The 16,709-nt window shown below is 46.0% G+C and overlaps 2 protein-coding genes and 1 pseudogene across 4 annotated transcripts; all 3 read right to left on the minus strand.

Annotated features, from left to right (window-relative positions):
* Nucleotides 1-3,697: 3,697 nt before the first annotated feature.
* LOC119870684 (60S ribosomal protein L10-like) lies at nucleotides 3,698-4,034 on the minus strand. Its single transcript, XM_038525645.1, has one exon. The coding sequence runs from the start codon at nucleotides 3,991-3,993 to the stop codon at nucleotides 3,754-3,756; it is 240 nt and encodes a 79-aa protein (XP_038381573.1). The 5' UTR covers nucleotides 3,994-4,034; the 3' UTR covers nucleotides 3,698-3,753.
* Nucleotides 4,035-4,116: 82 nt separating this feature from the next.
* LOC119869904 lies at nucleotides 4,117-4,234 on the minus strand (annotated as a pseudogene).
* Nucleotides 4,235-11,638: 7,404 nt separating this feature from the next.
* Nucleotides 11,639-15,605, minus strand: DKKL1 (dickkopf like acrosomal protein 1). 3 transcript variants are annotated; one of them, XM_038528257.1, is made up of 5 exons: nucleotides 15,463-15,605; nucleotides 15,025-15,199; nucleotides 14,336-14,476; nucleotides 14,121-14,213; nucleotides 11,639-12,036 (listed from the first exon to the last, which is right to left on the minus strand). In XM_038528257.1, exons 2-5 carry the CDS (start codon nucleotides 15,178-15,180, stop codon nucleotides 11,725-11,727), a joined length of 702 nt encoding a protein of 233 aa, XP_038384185.1. In that variant the 5' UTR covers nucleotides 15,181-15,199; nucleotides 15,463-15,605; the 3' UTR covers nucleotides 11,639-11,724. The 3 variants fall into 3 exon arrangements, with proteins under 3 accessions (XP_038384185.1, XP_038384184.1, XP_038384186.1); XM_038528256.1 differs by having other exon boundaries at nucleotides 15,445-15,596; XM_038528258.1 differs by lacking the exon at nucleotides 14,121-14,213 and having other exon boundaries at nucleotides 15,445-15,596.
* Nucleotides 15,606-16,709: the final 1,104 nt, after the last annotated feature.

A 16,709-nucleotide genomic window follows, 5' to 3' on the forward strand; every position in this document is an offset into this window, starting at 1 on the left:
GGTTGCATCCCACCATCATTCATTCAGCTGTCACGTCCTCAGACCTTCCCCGGTCACACTGCTGCATTGGGCCCCCTTCTCACTAAACACTTACAATTTCTTAGTGGTCCTCATGGCATGTCTCACAACGTGACATGTATATCTGTGTACTGTCACCCCACTGGAATGTGAGCTATATGCAGTAGGAGGCTGTTTTGGGGCTACAACATGCCTGGCCCAGTGTGAGGGCTCAAAAAAAAAAAAAAGTGTTGAATGAATAAGTGAAGGAATGGATGGAATCCAAACCTCTTAACTACTGGGCAGTATAGAATTTATGACAAGGCTGTGAGCCCAGAGGCAGACATTCTTGGGTTTGAATTTTGGCTCTATTAACTTTGTTGGCACAATGGCTTACCCTCTCTGAGACTCAGGTTTCCTCTCAGAAATGGAGATAGTAATTGCTTCTTAGGTTTCCTTGAGCACTTAAGGTGATAATCGCTGTTAATTGTTATTATCACTGCTATTAGATGGTGACTTGTCATAAGGTCTGGGAAAGAACCTGTTTGACAGGTGGTGTGATGAGTGGTTAAAAGGGTGAGATAGGGAATCAGAAAACCAATGCCACTGCTATGTGACTTTGGCAAGTGACCTCACCTCTCTGAACTTCAATTTTTTCTTTAAAATGGGAACAAATAGTATGCACCTCATGGGGTCTTGAGAGTTCAATAAGAATTTTTGCCAAGTATTTTCTTTTTTTTAAAGATTTTATTTATTTATTCATGAGAGACAGAGAGGCAGAGACATAGACAGAGGGAGAAGCAGGTTCCATGCAGGGAACCCGATGTGGGACTTGATCCTGGGACCCCAGGACCGCGCCCTGGGGCGAAGGCAGTGCCAAACCACAGAGCCACCCAGGCGTCCCTGCCAAGCATTTTATTAACACAGGCTGTCAAGTGGTGGACTCCTTAGCTTTATTAGTGTAAGTTCATTCTTTCTGTTATTTCTTCAGTATTCTTGTTCCTCTCTCCCTACCTCCCTTTCTCTCTTCCTCTGTTGAGTTGTGGGTAATTTTATAAGACTTAAAATTTTTAAAAAATTATATATAGGGGATCCCTGGGTGGCTCAGCGGTTTGACGCCTGCCTTTGGCCCAGGGCGTGATCCTGGAGTCCCGGGATTAAGTCCTACGTCCAGCTCCCTGCATGGAGCCTGCTTCTCCCTCTGCTGTGTCTCTGCTTCTCTCTCTCTCTGTGTCTCTCATGAATAAATAAATAAAATCTTTAAAAAAATTATATATAGTTGGGATGCCTGGGTGGCTCAGTGGTTGAATGCATCTGCCATTGACTCATGGAGCCTGCTTCTCCCTCTGCTTATGTCTCTGCCTCTCTGTGTCTCTCATGTATAAATAAATAAAAATCTTTAAAAAATTATATATAGTTGTAACATACATAAAGTGTTAAATCTTAAGCTATAGCTCAATTAAATTTGTATAGAGTAGGAGTGCCTGGGTGGCTCAGTCGGTAAAGCATCTGATTTGGCTCAGGTCATGATCTCAAGGTCCTGGGATTGAGCCCCAAATTAGGCTCCTTGTTCAGCAGGGAGTCTGTTATCCCTTTTCTTTGCCCCCCCCCCCCCGCCCACCACATGCACTTTCTCTCTCTCTTAAGTATGTAAATAAATCTTTAAAAACTTTTGTATAGAGGGTTGTCTGGGTGGCTCAGCGGTTGAGCATCTGCCTTCTGCTCAGGGCGTGATCCCGGATCTGGGGATCGAGTCCCACATCAGGCTCCCTGTGAGGAGCCTGCTTTTCCCTCTGCCTGTGTCTCTGCCTCTCTCTGTGTATCTCTCATGAATAAATAAATAAAATCTTTAAAAAATTTTGTATAGAGTAATACATTAATGAAACCACCTATATATAGAAAGAGAGTATTGTCCACAACTCAGAAGCCTTATTCACACCTCCTAATCATTACCTTCCAAAGTAACTACTTTTGATTATGGCTTATTTTGCTGAACATTATGTTTATGAGATTCATCGCATAGCAATGGGTCATTCTTTTTGCTGCTGTATAATTTTCCACTGATGGATATACCACAATTTAAAACATTTCACACTTTTTAAAAAAGATTTTATTTATTTATTCATGAGAGACACAGAGACACAGGCAGAGCGAGAAGCAGGCTCCATGCAGGGAGCCCGATGTGGGACTCCATCCTGGGTCTCCAGGCTTACACTCCAGGCTGAAGGTGGTGCTAAACCGCTGAGCCACCCAGGCTGCCCTAAACATTTCACTCTTGATGGGCATTGGGTTGTTCCTGCTTTTTGGCAACTATGAATACTGTTGCCATTAATTATTTATTTCAATTTTCTTTAATCAGTTTCAATAATGTTTTACAGTTTTTGTTTCTTTCTTTTCTTTTCTTTTTTTTTTTACAGTTTTTGTTTCGAGACCTAGCAAATCTTTTGTTAGGTTTATTTTTAGGTATTTTATTTTTATGCTAATGCGAATCATATTTTTTAAAATTTCATTTGAATTTTTTGTTTTAAATGTTTAGGAGTATAATTTTTTATTTTTATACATAGTGAAGGGTAGCAGAATGTGCCACCCCAAAACATGCCACTATGGTGTAAGAATCAATGTGAGCCGCAGCCCCGGAGGCGCAGCGGTTTGGCGCCACCTGCAGCCTGGGGTGTGATCCTGGAGACCCAGATTGAGTCCCACATCGGGCTCCCTGCATGAAGCCAAGCTTCTCCCTCTGCCTGTGTCTCTGCCTCTCTCTCTGTGTCTATGAATAAATAAATAAAATCTTAAAAAAAAAAAAGAACCAATGTGAGCTGAAGACAATTGAGAAGAAGCAGATACAAGAAAAGCTCTCTGTTTTCCTCCTATTTGCCTGAAAGCTGGACATAAATCTATAAAGATGTTCCCCCTCCCTTCTCTACCAGGAAGGACAAAAGTTAATAATTGAAGACAACTCTAGATTCTTACCAACCTAGGACAGCACTGAAAGAATCTAATACAATAAACTTTACTATCTCCACTGGTTCATCCATATACTTTCTTTCCTACAATTTGCAGTCCTAGAAACTTAAACCTATTTGCCTTTGTCTTGTCATTTCTCTGAAAATGTACTGTACTTTTAAAAAGCTGCTGTATAAACCCCCAATTCCTTTTTTTTTTTTTAAAATATTTTATTTACTTATTCAAGAGAGACACACAGAGAGAGGCAGAGACTTAGGCAGGGGGAGAAACCTGATCCCTGCAGGGAGCCTGATGCAGTACTTGATTCCAGGAGATTCCAGGACCCTGGGATCATGACCCAAACCAAAGGCAGATGCTCAATCACTGGGCCACCCAGGTGCCCCTGTAAACCCCAATTCTAATCACTCCTTTCAGTTTCTTCTCTCTGTGTATAAATCGGAATATATCTTCCTGGTGAATTGACTCCCCTATAAAATGTCCCTGTTTACTTTTAGCAATGTTTTTTGCCTTAATGATGACTTTGATGTACAAAGTAGCTACTCCAGCATTATTTTTATTGTATACAGGGTATATATTTTTCCACCCTGGAACTTTCCATCTTTCTGTGTCCTTATAGTTGAGGTGTGGCTCTTGTAACAGCACATAGTTTCTTGTGTGTGTGTGTGTGTGTGTGTGTGTGTGTGTGTGTACTGCTAATATTTGACCTTATAACTTTTTTTTTTTTTTTTTTTTTTTAGACAGGAAGCAGGATTTATTGGTGGGCATGAATAGGGTTCGGGTGGTGCAAGGTTCTCATGAGTGGAGAGCCCTCCATTTGTCCAAGGGGCCACGATTAGGGATGTATTTGACCCCACAGCCATCTGGGATGAGCCGCTTTTCGGCCACCATATCTTCAAATTCGTCCGCATTAAACTTAGTAAAGCCCCACTTCTTGGAGATGTGGATCTTCTGGCGGCCAGGGAACTTGAACTTGGCCCTGCGTAGGGCCTCAATCACATGCTCCTTGTTCTGCAGCTTGGTACGGATGGACATGATGACTTGGCCAATGTGGACTCTGGCTACTGTGCCCTGGGGCTTCCCACAGGCACCTCACATACCTGTCTGCAGCCTAGATTGGAGATAGCATTATGTCAGACCTCAAAGTCGACCACAAAGGGCTGTCTCCAAGGTCCCTTAGGGCAACCCATACAATCAACAGGCTGCATACACTACCAAGGAGGCTACTGTTTGCAGAACTTTTGTTATTTTTAAAAAACATTTTATTTATTCATAAGAGACACAGAGAGAGGCAGAGAAATAGGCAGAGGGAGAAGCAGGCTCCCCACAAGGAGCCCGATGCAGGACTTGATCCCGCATTCCAGGATCAGGACCTGAGCCAAAGGCAGAGGCTCAACCGCTGAGCCACCCAGGCATCCCCACTTTTGTTATTTTTTAAAAATATTCTATTTCAGAGAGAGAGAAATAGAGAGAGAAAGAGAGAGAGAGAGAGCACAAATGAGTGGAGGGATACAGGGAGAGGGAGAAGAGGGCTCCCCCAGCTGAGCAGGGAGCCTGATCTGGTACTGGATTCCAGGATTCTGAGATCATGACCTGAGCTGAAACCAAGAGCTGGGTGCTCAACCCACTGAGCCACCCAAGCAAGCTTTTTGCTCAGTATTTTGTAAGTTTCAGTCACACTGTTACATGAAGTTGTAGATCAGAAAGTTTTTGCCCTTTATTTGGAGTATTTAGATCTGGTTACTTAAAATAAATCTTGATATTTTGAAAAATCTCAAACATATACAAACTGAGCATAATGAAGTTCCATCTATCCAACACCTTGCTTTAACACTGGTTAATATCCAGCCATTCTCATGACATTTATACCTCCACTCTCACCCCCACTTTATATTGTTATGATTTTTTAATATTTCCAAATTTCAGGTAAATTTACATGTATAGAAAAGCATAGGTCTTGGGGCAATTCTGACAAAGTTTCATTTAGTTTTAATGTAGTACTAATATATTTGTTTTAATCTATCATTTTACTGTTTGTTTTCCATTTTCCCCCACCTATTCTGTGTATTCTCTTCTGGATTTCTTTTATACTAATGAAGTATTTATTATTATTACTGTTATTATTTTACTGTCTTCTGTTATATTTTAGTTATAGTCTTTTGTTATTCTTTTGGTGGATTTCCTAGATACTACAATATACAGCCTTGGCTTATCAGGGTTCTATCTTAAATTAGTACTTTTTACCATTTTTTGGACAATGTGAGAAACTTACAACACCTTAATTCTATTTAGCTCCTCTTACCTTGTGTTACTGTTGTCTTGCATTTTAATTCTACAGATATTTTAAATGCCAGTAGCATTATGGTTACTGTTTTAAGCAGTCAATGTTCATTTAAGTTGGCACATACTTACCTTTCCCAATGTTCTTTATTCCTCCCTGCCTCAGCCAATTTTCATTTGGAATAATTTCCTGCTATCTGATAGACTTACTTAGCATGGCCTTTTGTGTTGGGCTGCTGAAACTGAATGCTTTGTTTCAGTTTGTCTGAAAAATCTATTTTATTTTGTCACTACTTTTGAAGGATGGTTTCACTGGGTAGAATATTCTAGATTGACAATTGCTTTCTTTCAGTAACTTAAATATGTCATTGCATTTTTTGTTTTGTTTTTATTTATTTATTTATTCACAAGAGACATAGAAAGAGAGGCAGAGACATAGGCAGAGGGAGAAGCAGGCTCCCTGTGGGAAGACTGATGTGGGACTTGATCCCAGGAGCGTGGGATCAGGACGTGGGCCAAAAACAGGTGCTTAACCGATTGAGCCACCCAGACACCCCACTCTCCATCTTTTCATGCATTTTTGGGAACATATCAATTAGAGGTAGTTGAAGGTATGTGTCTGAGAATGCTGGTATCAATAGACACATACATCTATTATCTTTTTTTTCTCTTGGTTTCCAGTCATTTGTCCCGTCTCCCAGCAAAACTAGTAATTCTTACATTAAAATGTGAATATTGGGGCACCTGGGTGGCTCAGTTGTCTAAGTGTCTGCCTTGGGCTCAGGTCATGATCTCAGGGTCCTAGGATGGAGCCCTGGGTTGGGCTCCCTGCTTGGTGGGGAGTCTGCTTCTCTCTCTTCTTCTGCCCCCCTCACTCAAATAAATACATAAATAAATAAATAATTAAAACATTTGAATATTGTATATAAAAACTGTACTCTTTGGATCATATTGTCTTCCTTTAGAAAGAATTTAATTTTCTTCTGTCATGCAGATAGAGTACGTATGGATAGATCACATGATCCACATGAGGCTGGTATGTTCTTGGTTTGCCATTCCTGATGGTGTGAAGACTTTCCTGACTGTCTTAGGAAAGCTGAAAGTGTTTACTAGGTCCCTCCTCCTTGGCAGGCCCTCAATTCCCATTCTTATGTACTTAATACTACAAGACTGCAAATTTCTCTTCTTCTATCTTTATTTTTTCAGAAGCAACTTTCTTCTTGATTTCTTGGTTTCTGCTTAATTTCTATTTCTTCATCTTCATCATCTTCCTCTTTTAGTTAGTTTATTTTTAATAATCTCTACACCCGGGATCCCTGGGTGGCGCAGCGGTTTGGCGCCTGCCTTTGGCCTAGGGCGCAATCCTGGAGACCCGGGATCGAATCCCACGTCGGGCTCTCGGTGCGAGGAGCCTGCTTCTCCCTCTGCTTGTGTCTCTGCCTCCCTCTCTCTCTCTCTGTGTGACTATCATAAATAAATTAAAAAAAAAATAATCTCTACACCCAATGTGGGGTTTGAACTCATGACTCTGAGATCAAGAGTTACATGCTCCATTGACTGAACCAGCCAAGTGCCCCTTGCTATCTTCTTTTTAATCTGCAGGACTTCCTTTCAGTAGTCTAGTTTCTCAAACTCAGTCAAGTTCAGATATTAACAATCTTTGCCCAGTCTGTTGTTTCTCATTACCTTGGCCCATGGGTCCTTCAATGAACAGAATCCTTCATTTTTATGGAATGAAATCAATTTCTTTATTTTTTAAAAGACTTTTATTTATTTATTCTTGAGAGACAGACAGAGAGAGAGAGAGAGAGAGAGAGAGAGGCAGAGACACAGGCAGAGGGAGGAGCAGGCTCCATGTAGGGAACCCGACGCGGGACTCAATCCCGGGACTCCAGGACCACACCCTGGGCTGAAGGCAGGCGCCAAACCACTGAGCCACCTGGTCTGCCCTCTTTTTTATTTTTATTTTTTTTTTAAAGATTTTATTTATTTATTCATGAGAGACACACAGAGAGAGGTAGAGACATAGGCAGAGGGAGAAACAGGCTCCTCACAAGGAGCCCAATGTAGGACTTGATCCCATGATCTAAGCCAAAGGCAGATGTGCTCAACCACTGAGCCATCCAGAGGTCCTAAAATCAATTTCTTTAGTTTATGATTCGTCCTTTTGAGATTTTTGAAAAGATATTCCTAATACTCTCCTACATTTTATTAACTTGATGTCTTTAACTTCTGCATTTGAGGGGTGCCTGGGTGGCTCAGTGGTTGAAAGTCTGCCTTCGGCTCACAGCATGATCGTGGGGTCTCGGATTGAGTCTTGCAAGTGGGTTGCCCGCAGGGAGCCTACTTCTCCCTTTGTCTATGTCTCTGCTTCTCCCTCTGTGTCTCTCATGAATAAATAAAATCTTAAAAAAAATAAAGACTTCTGCATTTGAGACTTTATTAGCAGGTGGTACCCACCTTGCACAATGTTGTCGATGGGGTTAGGGTGCTCATAACTATACTCTTTAAAGACTTACCTGGGGGCAGCCTGGGTGGCTCAGTGGTTTAGCGCCATCTTCAGCTTAGGGCATGATCCTGGAGACCCCGGATCCAGTCCCATGTCAGGCTCCCTGCATGGAGCCCCCTCCCCGGCCCAATCTCTCTCTGTGTCTCTCATAAATAAATAAAATCTTAAAAAAAAAAAAAAACTTACCTGGGCCTTAGGCCAGTTAGACAGGAATAAAGCAGTAAAGGATGAGGGACAGTCTGCACTTTCTTGGACCTCACATTCTCCAAAATCATCTCAGATGGCCCCCTCCCCTCATTATCACATCCCTGACTGACCCCAGCATCTATCTCCCAGCAGTTTCACAAAACTGGGTGAGAGCTCCAATATCTATCTAATTGGTTACCCGGGCCTCTTGTCCCTGATGTTATCCTGACTTGGGGATTGTTGGGGGGCGGGTATTCATTCATAACAGAGAATTTATTAGCTCAATAAATATTTACTGAACTCCAAGCACTGGGGATTAAGCCATGAGCAAGACAAAACCCATCCTCATGGGTCTTAGTGGAAAGAAGGTGTTGAAAGGCCAATCAAGTTCTATTATTCCATATGAGGAATCCATATTGATGCTTTTTTTTTTTAAGATTTTACTTATTTATTCATGAGAGGCACATAGAGAGAGGCAAGACATAGGCAGAGGGAGAAACAGGCTCCTTGCAGGGAGCCTGATGTGGGACTTGATCTCCAGACCCCGGGATCATGCCCTGAGCTGAAGGCAGACGCTCAACTACTGAGCCACCCTGGCATTCCCATATTGATGCCTTTTGGGAGTAATAAAAAAGCTAAATTTTCAGGGGTGTTCAGCTGGCTCAGATGGTAGAGTATGCAACTCTTGATCTCAGGGTTATGAGCTCAAGTCCCATGTTTGTTATAGAGATTAAAATCTTAAGAAAAGGGATCCCTGGGTGGCGCAGCGGTTTGGTGCCTGCCTTTGGCCCAGGGCGTGATCCTGGAGACCCGGGATCGAATCCCACGTCGGGCTCCCAGTGCATGGAGCCTGCTTCTCCCTCTGCCTGTGTCTCTGCCTCTCTCTCTCTCACTGTGTGCCTATCATAAATAAATAAAAATTAAAAAAAAAATAAAATAAAATCTTAAGAAAAAACCCAAAAGCCTAAATTTTCTTTTTTTAAAAATTTATTTTTTAAAATTTTTATTTATTTATGATAGTCACACAGAGAGAGAGAGAGAGAGAGGCAGAGACACAGGCAGAGGGAGAAGCAGGCTCCATGGAACGGGAGCCCCACGTGGGATTCGATCCCGGGTCTCCAGGATCATGCCCTGGGCCAAAGGCAGGCGCCAAACCACTGCGCCACCCAGGGATCCCCCCAAAAGCCTAAATTTTCTATAGAAAATTCACTTTTATTTATGCCCATGCATTTCTAGGTTCTTGAGTGTGCTGGGGTGATCCAACTGTTAGCCCGGGCTTCAAGGGAGAAAGCTTATGTCATGTCTGCATCCCCCGCAGAACTCAGCACCAAGATGACCCTGATGTGCCTTCTTGATGAGGGAGAGGTCTTTTTTTTTTTTTTAGATTTTATTTATTTATTTATTTATTTATTTATTTATTTATTTATTTATTTATTATAGACAGAGAGAGAGGGAGAGAGAGAGAGAGGCAGAGACACAGGAGGAGGGAGAAGCAGGCTCCATGTCGGGAGCCTGACGTGGGACTCGATCCCAGGACTCCAGGATCGTGCCCTGGGCCAAAGGCAGGCGCTAAACCACTGAGCCACCCAGGGATCCCCTAGGGAGAGGTCTTGAGGGTAGGTTCTCAAGGACATAGGAGACATACTGGGTGTGGGGGCATAATGGATAGGGCACCCAAGACAGGGTCTGTGAATGCCCAGATTTGGCAGAGGCATCAGGCCTGGTGGGCCTAGAGGGACAAAGGGAGAGACAAACAGATTAAGTCAAAGGTGGAATCAACAGGTTAAGAGTCAGAGAATGAGAAGGAAAATGAGAACGCACAAATGGGCGGGTGTGAATGTAAGAGAGACAGGGCTGGAGTGTCAGGATCTGGATCTGTGGCAGGCAGAAAACTAGCCCCCCAAAGATGGCCATCCTTTCCAGTTTCTGGAACCTGGGATGCTGTCTGGGTGGGCCCAATCTGATCCTGTGAGTGAGCCTTTATTTTATTTTTTATTATTTTTATTTTTTTATTTTTATTTATTTATAATAGTCACACACAGAGAGAGAGAGAGAGGCAGAGACACAGGCAGAGGGAGAAGCAGGCTCCATGCACCAGGAGCCTGACGTGGGATTCGATCCCGGGTCTTCAGGATCACGCCCTGGGCCAAAGGCAGGCGCCAAACCGCTGCGCCACCCAGGGATCCCGTGAGTGAGCCTTTAAAGCCCAGAACTGTCTCACACTGGAAGAGGAGGAGAAGGCCTGGGGGGATGGTGCAGAAGGGAAAGTCCATGATAGTCTGGCATCTGAGGTGTAGTAAGGTCCACACTTGAGGACCGGAGCGAGGCCTCTAGAAGCTAAGGGTGGGTGGTCACAGCCATGGCTCTGAGTCCAATTGCAAGGGACTTGATTGTGCCAACACCCTGAATGATCTTTTTAAAATTTTATTTATATTCAATTTCACAACATATGGCATACACCCAGTGCTTCATCTCATCATGTGTCCTCCTTAATGTCTATCAGCCAGTTACCCAATTTTTAAAAAATTTTTTATTTATTTATGATAGTCACACACACACAGAGAGAGAGGCAGAGACGTAGGCAGAAGGAGAAGCAGGCTCCATGCACTGGGAGCCCGACGTGGGATTCGATCCCGGGTCTCCAGGATCGCGCCCTGGGCCAAAGGCAGGCGCTAAACCGCTGCGCCACCCAGGGATCCCCAGTTACCCAATTAAAAAAAATTTTTTTTTTAGATTTTTATTCATGAGAGACACAGAGAGGCAGAGACATAGGCAGAGGGAGAAGCAGGCTCCATGCAGGGAGACCGACGTGGGACTGAATTCCAGGACTCCAGGATCATGCCCTGTGCTGAAGGTAGGCACTAAACCGCCGAGCCACCTAGGGATCCTCCCCCAATCATTTATTTTTATTTTTATTTTTTCAATAATTTTTTAAAAAGATTTATTTATTATTTGTTCATGACACACACACACATGGAGAGGCAGAGACATAGGCAGAGGGCTAAGCAGGCTCCCTGCAGGGAGTCCGATGTAGGACTCAATCCCGGATCCTGGGCTCACACCCTGAGCCGAAGGCAGATGCTCAACGGCTGAGTCACCCAGGGGTCCCTTTTTTGAGATTTTTAAAAATTTGTGAGAGAGCATGAGACAGAGAGAGCACCAGCAGGGGGGGAGGAGTAGAGGGAGAGGGGGAAGCAGACTCTCTGCTGAGCAGGGAGTCCCATGCGGGGTTCCATCCCAGGACCCCACGATCATGACCTGAGTGGAAGGCAGACGCTTAACCCACTGAGCCACCCAGGTGCCCCTAACCTGAATGATTTTATAAGCAGATTCCTCCTACAGCCTCCAGATAAGAGTTCAGCAGGCCAACACCTTGATTTTGATCTTGTGAGACCCTGTGCAGAGGACCAGCTGAGGCATCCTGGTTTTCTGATCTATAGATCTGTGGGAGAATACATATGCATTCTCAGTTTGTGGTCACTTGTTGGGGCAGTAATAAGAAACAGGAGGACAGCTAGGGCTGGAGGTGATGAGAATTGCTCAGTGGGCAAACAGACAACATCTGAGGGAGGAAAGTGAGCCTGAAGATCTTGGCAAGAGCCGGTGGTGGCATGGCCAGATGTCACTCTCAGGGTTAGGGTTGAGGGGACTTGCCATGATCCTGTCGGCTGAGGCCTGGGGACAGATCCTGAAAGGAGAAAGTGCTGCTAGATGTAAGAACTTTATTTCCATATGGTGCTTGGGGTGGGGTCTGGCTGGGGGGTACATGCAGGTGTTCCCTAGCCCCCACCCTATAGCTGCTGAGAGGGCCTGAGGATGTACAGGAAGTGGGTCTTGCGGGCTGGCAGCTTGGAGTGGGAGGACCCCTGGGTCCCCTCTTCAAGGCTGTCCTCGTGACTCCCCTCCCGGAGCCCATCCCGGATGGCCTGCAGGCGGTGTCGCTTCTCGCTGAGCCAGCGGCCACCCTCCTGAATGTCCTGGTGGGACCTCCGCCGTGGCAGCTTCATTATCCAGAAGGCCACTCGGGGATGGGGTTCTGGGTGGAAGCTGTCGATGGCTTTCGGGACAGGCACCAGGGCTTCCTTCTCCTCTATCTTGGGTACCTGGGGGAAGAAGGACAAGGAAACCTCTCAAATTCCAAATGACAATCCCAGGATGCCAAGTCTTCACTGGCATGTGTAGTCAACCCATTTTGCCACCTACGGGGCTTTGGGAGTTTAAAGCTCATTTTGTCATTTACAAAGCACTGGGTTTACAAGTACTTTAGAATTAAAAAAAAAAAAAAAAACTGAGATTTATAGAATGCTCTGGGACCGAAAGCACATTTCCGAGATTTCAAAAGCATTTTAGGATTAAACATACTCTAAGGTTTAGAAACCAGTTGGAAATGTACAAATCACCTTGGGATTAAAAGCTCTTGGCTTTAGTAAAGCAGGACCATGACTGCATGTGTGATCCTCGATTGAATCCTGGATCAAAGACCAAATCAGCTCTTTAGGGACAGCTTTTGGTCCCTCTTCAGGATATATGAGTATGCCTGAATGTCTATTTGGTCCTTGCTACCCAAAGCGTGGGCTATGGACCAGCAGCATCAGCAACATTTGGGAGTTTGTTAGACATACAAATTAGCAAATCAGACACCCAGACCTACTGAATCAGAGTCTGTATTTTTCTGAGAAGTCCTGTAGGAGATTGTTATGGGCTGGATTGTGTCTCCGCTCCCCCACCCTCCCTCCTATGTTGAAGTCCTAATTCCTAGCACCTCATAATGTGATCTTATTTGGAAACAGGGTCACTGCAGATTTTACTAGTTAAGACGAGGTCATTAGGGTGGGCCCTAATCTAGTACAACTGGCGTCCTTATGTAAAGGGGAAATCTGGACACAGAAGTGTACACAGAGAGGTCATGAAAGATGAAGGCAGAGATGGGGGTGGGGAGGATGCTTCTACATTTCAAGGAATGCTAAAGATTTTTCAGCAGACCACCAGAAGCTAGGGGAGAGGCATGGAATGGATTCTTCCTCACAGCCCCAGAAAGAACCAGCTTGATGACACCTTGGTCTTGGAACACCTAGCCTCCAGAACTGGGAAACAATACATTTCTGTTTCAGCCACCCAATCTGTGGTACTTTGTTATGGTAGCCCTAGCAAACTAACACAGAGATAAAAGTGTGCATATCGATGTGAAATTTCTGGGGTGTAAAAAATGATACTGTGGTCGTGCAGGCGAATGCATTATTCTTTTTGGAGATACCCACTGGAAGATTTAAGGGTGGAGTGTCATGATATCAATCATTTACTGTCACACAGTTCAAAAGTAAAAATAAATGTGGCACAATGTTAACAAGTGGTGCATCAACGTAAGTCTAGAGACATTTTGGGTTGTCACAATTGGTGGGGGAGGGGAGATGCTACTTCCATCTAGTGGGTGGAGGTAGTGGCTGCTGATAAATGTCCTAAGTGCACAGGATGCACCCCTCCCCCAGCAAAAGATTACCCAGCCCCAAATGCTAATGGTGCTAACGTTGAGAAACTCTGCTCTATGGAAAAAGGAATACAGGCTTATTGTATTATATATTTTTCAACTCTTCTGTGGATTTGAAAATTTAAAAATAAAAACCTGGGTGCGTGTGGAAGACCCACATGGGGGTTCTTAAAATGTTTTAGGATAAAAAAAATGTTTTAGGATAAAAAAATGTTTTAGGATTAAAAAAAAGCATTTTGTGGTTAGCGTCACCCTTAGAGGTTTACAAAGATGAGATATACAAACCATTTGGGATTCAAAAAGTATTTTGGAACCAAAAAAAAAAAATCACATTTTGAAGTCTGGAGAGAGAGAGAGAGAGAGAGAGAGAGAGAGAGAGAGAGAGAGAGATCTGCTTAGCCCTTTGGGATAGATTAAAAAATACTTGGAGGTTCGCAGAGTACTTTGAGATCAAAACACATTTTTGGGTTTACAAGGGTGAAGATTACTCAGGACTTGGGATTAAAAGCACTTCTTGGTTTACAAAACTGTCTGGGGTTTACTAAACGAGTGGGAATATATACAAATGAGGTTGTAAATCTCATTTCTGAGAGCTGGTTGGTCCCTTTGACAGATGACAAAACTGAGGCCCTGTGAGAAGCAGCACCAAACAGTTGAGAGTGTCAACCCATCTTCCCATGTTTGTCAGGGGCATGTCCTAACCTTCCAGTCACCCTCCAAACTCCCCTCTCCCGGCTCAATGGATGCCACCACCTGCTTGGAGATCAGCACCTCTCCTGTTTTGTTGTCTGTCACCTGTGAGGACAGGAGGAGAGAGTGAGAGCAAAGCCACTATCTTCCTCTGCTCTCCTCCCCACAGGTACTGCAGCACAAGGGATCATGGGAAGACTCCAGGAAGGACTTCCCGGCATGGGCACCTTGTCGATCTGTAGGTGGCTAGAGAGAGTGTTGTTCCCCAGCCGGTGCTCCTGGTTCTCTTCTTGGTGGTAGTTTCTGGGGAGGCCTCGGAAGTCCATGGGGGCTGAGAAGAAGCTGTCCATGCCCCGCAGCAAGTCATCCTGGGGCCAAAGGAGGGACCATTGATCTGTTGGACCTCAAGACTTCCCAGTAAACGTAAATCTGAAGCCCTACCAGGGTATCCTGGAGGCCTTGCCCCATGTACCTCCCAGCTCCTTCTCTGTCCTCTGAGCCTTAGGGCCTAACCAGGTAACTTTCTGCCCCATATCCCATGTGTCCTGGCTCTATTCTGTCCCATTATTTTCCTATTCTTGTTCCCGCTCCCTGCCCGCGTCCTGTTGTCTCTATGGCCCCATCATTCCCTTCTCCTTCCGAGTCTCTCTTTCCATTCAGTCTTTTGTCGCTGTCCCCTCTCTGCTTAATTTCCTTCCGCTCTTTCTATCTCACGGTCTGCCTGTCCCTCTCTATTCATCTCTCTCTCGGTCCCCTTGACTCCCCCTCTTCCCGTCTGTCCTGTCTGGCCGCAACCCATCTTCCATTCTGTCTCTCTGAATCCCTGCCAACCCTCACTCCCCATTTGCCATTTGCCGCCGTCCCTCTTTTTACCTCTTCTTACCCCCGCCCCCCTCCGACGCTTGCCATTGCTCACTTTCAGGAAAAGCCGGGTGAAGCCATGGATTAGGCTCTGGAGGCCTAGAAAACCCGAGGAGCTCTCCTGGGCGTCAGCATCGCGGATGGGGGCTGCAGTGGAGGGGGGCACCAGGGCAGAGGGGAGCAGCAGCAGCAGGACCAGAGGTTGCCACATTGCGGGGCGGGCCGGGAGGCTGTGGCAGCGGTAGGGGTCAGAGTCCCCACACCCTAAATAATCACGCCCCCACCCGAGACCTGCACCCCTTTTTTAATCCCTGGCCGGGGCAATTCCTCACACCCCGCCCACTACCCCCGCCCCGTCCTTCTGCCCCCACCCCCCTCCATCGCTTCAGGCCCCGCCCCTTCACCCAGGCCCCCAGCTCCCCCGGGCGCTGCCTCTCCTGCAAATCTCATTCCTCTGCTTCGCCCACATTCATACCCAGATCTCATTCTTCACCTTCTCCCACGCCCCGCCCCTTCTCCTGGGCCGTGCCTTTACGCTAGACCACAGCCCGGGCACCGGACTCTCAGACTCTGGCGGGCCGTCCACGGACTGTTAAATCTGAACAGTTCTGGTCTCGAGCCCAGACGGGATACCTGGAGCGTTGGATCAGCTCCGCGAGCCTTAGCCACGCCCCTATTGTCTGACCACGCCCCCATCTGCTGACCTCACCCCCGAGCGGGGCCCGCTATTGGGTGGCCACGCCCTTAAGGGCAAAGCCACGCCTCTACTCGTTAACCACACCTCCGTCGTCAGGCCAGCCCCCGTCGGTTGCCCTCGGCCCCGAAGACCGAGTGTGGCCTGTATTCTCGGATCTTCGCACTCGCGTCGGGCCTCCAATCGCAGATGGCCACGCCCCCTGCTGTAGCGCCGTGCCCCCACACCTGGGCCACTCCTCTTCGCCCCAGATCTCGCCGCCAGGCCCCTCGGTTCCATTCTTAGGCTCCCAGTGCTCAAGAAGAGCCCGGGTCCGAATATTCTGGTTCATCCACTCCTGAGTTTGGGATTTATCTCTGAGAGTTTCTCCGTGTCCTTTCTCGTCTTCTCCGGGTTTTGAAACTATTACTGCATTCAACAGAATGCAATGGAGGGACGCTGAGCTGGAACCCTCTTCGGTTCCTCTAAGAAGCCCCACTCTCTCTGGAAACCTAAATCCAGTCCTATGTTCTATCTTCCAAGGAGTCCAAAATCCAGGCTCCCTTCTGAAGCCCCAGAGTCCGGACCACAGGCCCTTCTGATTCCCTGAGTTTGAATATCCAACTCCAAATCTTTAAGGATCCAGGAGTCCGCTGAGATACCGAGGCTGTCTCCCCACAGGAAACCCTGTTGTCCTAGAAGCCAGTCAAAAACCCATCCTCACTTCAATCTTCAAAAATATACTTGAGGCCGAACAGAAGAGATTTTTTTGTGTTCTTATCACTTCCACATCCGCAACATACAAAGATACTAGAGAGGGTAGTCAAAAGTCCAGACTCCCAGCCCCCTCCCCTTTCAGACCCAGTTTTCTTGGCCCCCATCAACCTCCTCCCTGGGATCTAGGAGTCAGGATCCCCCATCCCTTTCCTCTCCCAGGGATGCAAGCATCTGAGTCCTGAAGTTCCTACCAGGCTCAAGCTAGACTTCACCTTTCCTTTTGCCAAAGCAAAAATCCTCCTCCAAACTGTCACCGTCGGATCCCCCTTCCTTGTGTCCGGCTCGCGGGC

The sequence above is a fragment of the Canis lupus genome, chromosome 1 (assembly GCF_011100685.1).
Source record: "Canis lupus familiaris isolate Mischka breed German Shepherd chromosome 1, alternate assembly UU_Cfam_GSD_1.0, whole genome shotgun sequence".
NCBI classification, from domain to species: Eukaryota; Metazoa; Chordata; class Mammalia; order Carnivora; family Canidae; genus Canis; species Canis lupus.